This window comes from Mytilus galloprovincialis, chromosome 10 (assembly GCF_965363235.1).
Source record: "Mytilus galloprovincialis chromosome 10, xbMytGall1.hap1.1, whole genome shotgun sequence".
NCBI lineage: Eukaryota > Metazoa > Mollusca > Bivalvia > Mytilida > Mytilidae > Mytilus > Mytilus galloprovincialis.
This window is the reverse complement of record NC_134847.1, coordinates 70,650,736-70,658,911: the sequence shown is the minus strand read 5'-3', so window position 1 is coordinate 70,658,911 and position 8,176 is coordinate 70,650,736. Positions and strand designations below refer to the sequence as shown.

Below are 8,176 nucleotides of genomic sequence, written 5' to 3'. Positions count from 1 at the left end.
AATTCTTAGCGTTTGCTATATGTACGGTTTTTCAATATGAATTCTGTACGTAAATTGTAGTGTTCAAACTTGTATTATGTACAGCTTTGAATATTGAATACGCCCATTTGATATGCGATTTTTTTTATTTTACAACAGAGTGTTTATCGAAGTAATTATTCCACTCTGAATGGGGGGAGAGGTATAATCTCTGATAGTTTGAAAATGAATATCTTGACCACAAACTACTGAACATATATGCATGCAGAATTGACCATGGAAATATCATTCGGCGCAAAAGATCACAATAATTGTGTGTAGAAAAATCTTCGTACCCCTCCTTGACAATCAAGATTACTGACCTATTCCGTAGGCCTGTATGTTTATTACAAAATTTTCTCAAAGTGCAATAATACCAAAACAGCAAAAACACTGAGTAAAAGAGACGTTGCATTTTGTACATATGCCAAAAGGAAACGTCGTTCATATAAATAATGCTTATTGTTTCAAAATAATTTAAATTTATTGTATATCAATTCAAAATTAAACAAGAAACAAGAAAAATAGACAACTGCCGAAATATATGTATGTAAATAAGATTATTATTTAAGAATACAGTGGTGGGGTATCCACAGAAGAAGCTTTTCCAATTTAAAAAAAAAACACAAACTGTCATTTTCCTACTTTATTTGTGAATCAACGAAAAGTTTGTAGACGGAAAGTGACCATACGCGGCATAGACGGACGCTTTGGAGTTAATGAACAGTGAAGATAACTTGCATTCCCAATGAACTACGGAGTTTTTTTTATATACAAATCATTTAAAACTTGCCAACTTTGTCCAGAGATTCTGCATTAAAATAGCCGCATAGCAAGGAGGCAGCTAGACCACACCAAAAGCTGATAACGCGTCATCAAAAGTAATATATAACGTCTATTCCTATTCTTATGGTTCAATGATTGCCCCAGTAAGGGGATGTGTCGCAAAAGTAGGATTGACACTGTTCTGTACCTCTAGTTCTTCAGGTTCCTCTAAACAAAGATCCACCGATTCCATAAGTTTTCCCATTACAGGAGAAACTGTGATACGTCAATAGGATTTTGGTAAGCAGATAAGTTTCCCATGACCTTCAAACAACAGTTACTTTTATTAAAACGCTGCAGTACACGCTTATATTTGAATGCTCCACTTATCAAGTTTGTAAGCATTTTGGCTGTTTTCCCCTCCATATTTAAAATGCACAGCAGAAATTACAAATTGGTCAGCATCTTATCCAGATTTCATTTTTGAAAAACATTTTTGAACAGTTTCAATGTCAAATTTAACGACTCACAAATAAGATCAGGTGTACCAAAGTACTCGTTATCAATGCTCAGACAGTCGAGTAAGCGTTTTCCATTCTACCGCTGACGGCGAATAATTTTATAAAATGTGGCATTGTCACCAGAATGAGCGTTCGTAATTTTATGAAAGGAAAAATGTCGCTCTTCAGCATTCAGTTGTCTTTGAAAATTTGTAAGTTCTCTTTTCATATCTAAACGTTTGCTGTTTGGTTTTTTTGTCAGACGGACATCCACGTGCTATCCATTTCCAATGTGCATCCTTGCTTTGTTTACAGATATCATGTACCACAGAATTCATTGAGCGTTTCCTTTTTTCAATAGAAATTGTTGGTGCCCATTCAAAAGCGGTTTTAATCAAAATACTAAAAAGTTCTTCAAAGCTCAACAGAAGTGCTGAGAATGAACTACTGGTACAGTAGTATGTGGTTTCCAGATGTTAAAATTCTGGTTCATATGGGGGTGAGCTTGATGCGTAATTTGTTGAGTTAAGTTAGAGTTACTAGATACCGAAATTTTATAGTTTATCTATCAATTTCGTGCTTCGTTGTAACCTTCAATACTTTCAAAGAGCCAATTCTGGACAAAGATTCATACAGCCTTTCGGACTGAGTAGCTTGCATTCGCATGATTTCCATTTAGGTATGAAGTAATTTTGAGTTTGAATGTCTGAGTTATTTACGATATGACTTGCTGAATATTTAGATGACATACACGTATGATATGGATTAAACAACGGACTAGATGTTTCTTTGATTTTGGTTTTCTTGGTTTTCTATTAGAAAACGGGATTTGAATATTTAAAGATTGTTCAACAGAGCTTAATTTTCATTTTGTTTCAATGCACATATACTTGGATCTTTTCTTATTTTCCAAGCAATATAAGCAACATCATCATTAGTGTTATAGTTTATTGTTTATTCTTGTATTCTTTTTATTTCTACAGTTAAATTCTATGTATTGTTACAGCTGGATTCATTATAAAAATAAATTTTAAAACGCACGACACGTTATAATCAAACTGATGACGAGAATGTGTATGCTGCATAACATTTCAGTATAAAAAAAATTGTAATAATATCATCATAAGTTAAAGATTCTTCGTTTCCTACAAAAACAATATAACTTTTTAAATCCATCAGAAAATCTCTTATACAGAAGTCCATATATTATTGGGTTACAACAGCTGTTGAAATAACCGATTATAAGCGTCGACAAGTGAAATATTCTATGCACTTTACCGGGTACAACTATGCGTAATATCATACTTATACAATAATGGAACCAGCAAACGAAAAACACAACAATTATTGTGCCAAGCATAATGGCAAGTCGTATTTCTTCTGGTTTTGCCTTGGACACCTTGGACACTACTGGCAGTTTAGGAGGTGTGATTTTAATTTGAAAACTGGTCGATAATATTCTATGGCCTTTGTTGACATCAATTTGAGTTTCTTTGTTTAAGTCAGGATTTCCAATTTCACTGTGCTTGAGTTCTTGTCCAATACCTTGGTTACCGGTGTTGTCTGAAAGCGTGGCTTCGCTTTTATCTTTAGACATTGACATTTTAACAGTGTAATTATCCATAATTTTATTTTTGCTGGTTTTCACTATTCTGTAAATTTTATAATTACAAACGATCATAACAACGAGGGGAACACCGAAACAACAGCATATCATAAAAAGGGAATATGATAATGACATTGGCCAATTGGCAAAGCATATGTACTGAGCTGGAGTGTATGCGTATTCACACCAGCCTAATAAGAAAATAAATTTAAAAAAAATAAGTTTAGTAGTTTTTACGTATGTTTACACAACTTTGCTGCTGGGTTCCTTCAATTGTCATATTAACATTTAATGTCTGTTTAGGTTGTTCATCCAATTTTAGTAATATGACGGTTATTAGAACAACGTCCATACAAGAAGGAGATTGGGCTAGCTATGACACCAGACTTATCTTGTCATTTTCTGTAGAAAATTCCTTTACCATGTCAGAAGTATGACAGTTGTTTTTCACTCGTTCTATGGAATTCAGTTTTATTGACATCTCCTTTTTGAATTTATCTTTGATTTGGATATTTTTGTTGTAAATTTTTGGTAAGACATAGTAAGCTTTTTTATATATATTTCTTTTGAAATCAGTTCTGCTTTGTAATAGCACGGAGCGGATGTGGCGTATTAATCTATGACACACACCATATGATAGTATACCTCTAATATATAGTTGGGGTGTTTGAATAATAAGAATAATTCAATTCATTTCAATTCAAATCTTTATTGCCATTAACCCATACATTAATAGCATTTGACATTACCTAACAAACTGAAAATAAACAATATCAAAAAGTTCTTTAATACAAATAATTAAAGCAAATATTTCTAGATTCTACTGTCCTGAGTTCTATATAATGTTTAAAAAATGACCAAAGCTTATTAACACTAATGCGTGATCTTGAGTTGTAATATATGTCATTTCATTTATACATGAATACTATCATTTATCAAAAAATCAAAACAAACTTTTCTAATATACTGTTATTGTCACATTATACAAAAAAATGACTTCATCTTCTTTTATTTTGTAATTTACGCATAATCTTTCTTTTTTTGACACTTGAAGATATCTTCCCTTTTTTGTTAATAAATTGTGGTAATTAATTTTTGTATTTTCTTTATGTAGCAACCAATTATTCGATCACTGGATATGGTAATTACATACACTGATGATATTCAAAAATCTGTATTCATGATGAAGACTACGTTGTGACTATATAAATGAGAAGACTTTTAAAAATACCAAGTACTGAATTTAAGCATGTCATGATTGTTTTTTAAGTGTATCCTTTAAAATATGATTAAAAAATGTATTTAAACTCTCTGAAAATGAAATGATTTTAACTTTAAAATCGGACATGATTTAAAGTAAAACAGTAAGAATGGTAACACATAATCACGTTGTATAGCATTTAAAACAAAAATTCAAAACGTTGTGCCATATCTGTTAAAAAAATCTTTCAAAAATAAACGGTCTGCTTCATTTCATCTTTTCTTGTTACTGGAACTGATAAACGACGACTTCTAACTAATTAGTATTTGACAAATGTGATGATTTCAAAATACAATTTGATAAAATTCCAAGCTTATGATTAGATATGCAGCAACAACCTCCCATTTCAAGATCTAAACCTAATCTTTTTTTGTCTTTCTTTCTCTTATTTCTTTCTTTCATTTTTTTTCTCATATTTAAAAATGTATATTTAAACAATAACTGATATCAAATAGATAGTACAATACTATAATGCATAGGATAGTGAGAATATCTTAAATGAAAATTGTTTGACGGAGCTAAATACTCAGTAATTGTCTACTCAGGTAGTTTGCATTTAACATTAACGGTACCAATTTTATGCAGTAACAGTGCTGCGATAAGTTTTTACCATATGGGTTTACTTATGTATTTCTCTGTCTTGTATGTTCCTGTGCTTATTTGTACTGTAATATATCAGCGGGAGGTATCGTTAGCAATAAAAACCAAGGTTAACCCACCAATTTGGCTTGTTATCTGGATTTGTTATCGCTTAATCAAATTATGTCTATTGTACAGCCTTATGCTATTGTAGTCTTTATTTACTAATTTCTTTGTTTGTCGTAATTGATATGCAGTCCATTTAGATTTATTTCGTTTTCGTGCAATTTTTGCCTACCATCTATTTTTATTCATGGCCGACTTGAACTTACAGCTAAGTGTTATATTTCGTATGTGTTTCGGTCATGATTGTTACTTTGGAATAAAGGGAGCATAAAACCGTTGTTACGTTGGTTTTAGTTTTGTAAAATGTGTGTAATGATATCAGTTTTAGAATTAATATACGCAATGCCCCTCTTAAATAATTGGTAAATAATAACAACAGAAGAATGATATAATACGAAAAGTAGGATAAACGGACATGATTTGAAAAAAAAAACAAAAAGTAAGACTCATCTATTTAACTGGAATATGTCATTATAACGCAAAATTAACAATTTTGAGAAATGCCATCAATCCGAAGTTTACAAGGTACAAAATCAAAAAGATGATGAGAATTGTATGTAACATATCATGCGAGTATAAACACCTTCAAATTATATCATCTGTAATATTATTCGTTACCTCCAAAAACAGTATAGCTTTTTGTAACCATCAGAAAATCTCTTATTTAGACGTCCATATATTATTGGATTGCAACAGCTGTTAAAATAACCGATTAAAAGCGTCGACATGTGAAATATTCTATGCACTTTACCAGGTACAACCATGCTTAATATCATACTTATACAATAAGGAAACCAGCAAATGAAAAATACAATAACTATTGTGACAAGCATTATGGCAAGTCTTATTTCCTCTGGATTTGCCTTATTTACCACCGGCCGTTTTGGAGGTGAGGCTCTAGTCTTTATTGTACTTGATAATGCTCTGTGCTTTTTGTTGACACCTGATTGTCCTTCTGACTTCGAATTTAGATTTCCTATGCATCTTTGTTGATTACTTTCCCGTCTTATGCCTAGCACATTGGTTTTTTCTACTGATTTGCTTCCATTTTGATCTTTTAACATAGACATTTGTAGAGGGTAAGTATTCGATACTCTCTTTTTGCTGGTCTTTACTGTCTTGTAAATTTTATAATTACAAAAGATCATAACAACAAGAGGAACACCGAAACAGCAACATATCATAAAAAAAGCATATGATAATGACATTGGCCAGTTGGCAAAGCATATTTTCTGCGATGGAGTGTATGAGTATTTACACCAACCAAGTAATGGTGGAACGGAGACGCCAATAGTCACTGCTATAGATGCTGTAAAAGAAAACAAAATAATTATTTGTTTTGAGCAATGTCTTAGGGTCATCCATAATTGTCAACCATTTTCCAAAGTGTACAAAACGTACACTTGGGGGGAGGGGGTTAAAAAATCAACATTTCCAGAATTTATTTCGTTTCCGTAGGGAAGGTCGATGTATAAAATCGTGAGTTGGCTTGGGTGTGTTTCTCTTCTTATTTCTTCTTTATTATTTGTATTTTCACTCGATGATAATTTATTTCGATATCATAATTCTCCTCAATCCGGATTGAAACTAAATCTTTTCAAAAATGAAAACTTGTAAAAAAAATTAAACAAAAAGTTTGCAAGCATTTCTCAGTACCCCCGATTGTCAATTTCACCTGCTTTATTATAGATCGTTATCGTTTCACTGTTTAATAAACAAAACTGAAACACTAAATTCTTTGAATGTTTTGATTTTGACAAGACGCCATTTTGTGAAAAGATTTTTAACTGGTCCTTCGATTAATTTCCTTGTAATGTATTCCAAAACAGTAAACCAGTATTATCGTGATAAATGACTAGAAATGACTGTTTTATTTGAATAAAATATCATTAAGCCAGTTACTCTGTCAATATAACATGATCAAAATCGGGTCTGGACCAGCGTCGTTGTATGTATTTGATTAAGGTTATATAAATAGTGGAGCATAGCTGATAATTCTTATTTACTAAAAATGTGAAAAATTTCCCTGCTATTATGGATGATTTTAAATTTCAGACTATCGACTTACAGGAAGTAGCTTTATTTTTCACTTGTTACAAACTGCCCAATAATATAATAGGGCTAAATAAAACTTTGAAGAATGGTTTTATTGTTCAATGATGTTTTAGAATTTCAGCATTCGACAAATAAAAAGTGGATATAACGGAAGATGTAAATTTCCTTACGTGCTCCAACATTATAAAGCTGCAGACCTAATATTAAATCATTTCCTTTCATTTTAGACAAGAAAACTTGGACAGTTGTCTCATTGGCAATCATACCACATCTTCTTTTTTTATATTTGACAAAAGATTCATTGCGGTCGGACGGATTCGAGTACCTACTTCTGTGAGACTTATACAAAACATCAAATTTACCCTAACTGAATCAGAAATTATCTTTTATTCTTTTATTCGCTGTACAAAGTAGTCATTAACCCATTTATGCACACAAAGAACAAAAGAGAACTGTAGACTACGTGAATTTAAAACAATTAACAAAACTCACCATTAATCATAAGTATTACGTTTTTCCTTGTGTACACTTTTATAAACTTGGAAGGATGACAAACCATAACGTATCTGTTAATGCTAATATTACATAAAGACAGTACACTTCCACATAGCGTCACCATATTTGTAAATCCAAAACCTATACATGCTTCGTCTGATAAAAACCATTCACCCGAAAATATGGTGAAGACCGTTACTGGTATATTTACAACTGATACCAACAAATCAAATGCAGAGAGAACCAGAAGAAAACAATTTGTGACTGTTCTCAAGGCACGACACCGTATGACTATAATCCAAATAGAAATATTTCATAATACAGCTACAAAACATATAATAGAGAGAAGTATTCCCTCTATAAATTGTTCTGCAGTTAAATCTTTGTACTGCATACGATCAGTTAGTGTTTTATTATTGTCCATATTCATATAAGCAAAATTGGTATCAAATAAAGCATTCCTCTCAGTTGGTTCATAACGCATACTTTTTCGGTTCATTTCTTATTATGTTCAGAAATGAGATTTTCTCTTTTTATAATTGAAAAAGAAAATGAAAATTTACAATGAAAATAAATGGATTATTTTTTATATATATTACACTGATTTATATTTGGGTAATTGCAATTAAACTTGTGATTTAATACTCAATAAAAAAAAACATATCCGTTTATTTCTAATTAATAATTTTGTCATATTCAATTATATACTAGTACATAAGCAGTCCGATGATTTAGAATATTAACCTAGTATTACTAATTGCGATTGATTAA

The 8,176-nt window shown here is 31.3% G+C and overlaps 1 protein-coding gene across 1 annotated transcript; it reads right to left on the bottom strand.

Annotated features, from left to right (window-relative positions):
* Positions 1-3,582: 3,582 nt before the first annotated feature.
* Positions 3,583-7,954, bottom strand: LOC143048273 (alpha-1D adrenergic receptor-like). The gene is made up of 2 exons (XM_076221855.1): positions 7,403-7,954; positions 3,583-6,164 (listed from the first exon to the last, which is right to left on the bottom strand). Exons 1-2 carry the CDS (start codon positions 7,527-7,529, stop codon positions 5,470-5,472), a joined length of 822 nt encoding a protein of 273 aa, XP_076077970.1. The 5' UTR covers positions 7,530-7,954; the 3' UTR covers positions 3,583-5,469.
* Between the last annotated feature and the right edge of the window lie 222 nt (positions 7,955-8,176).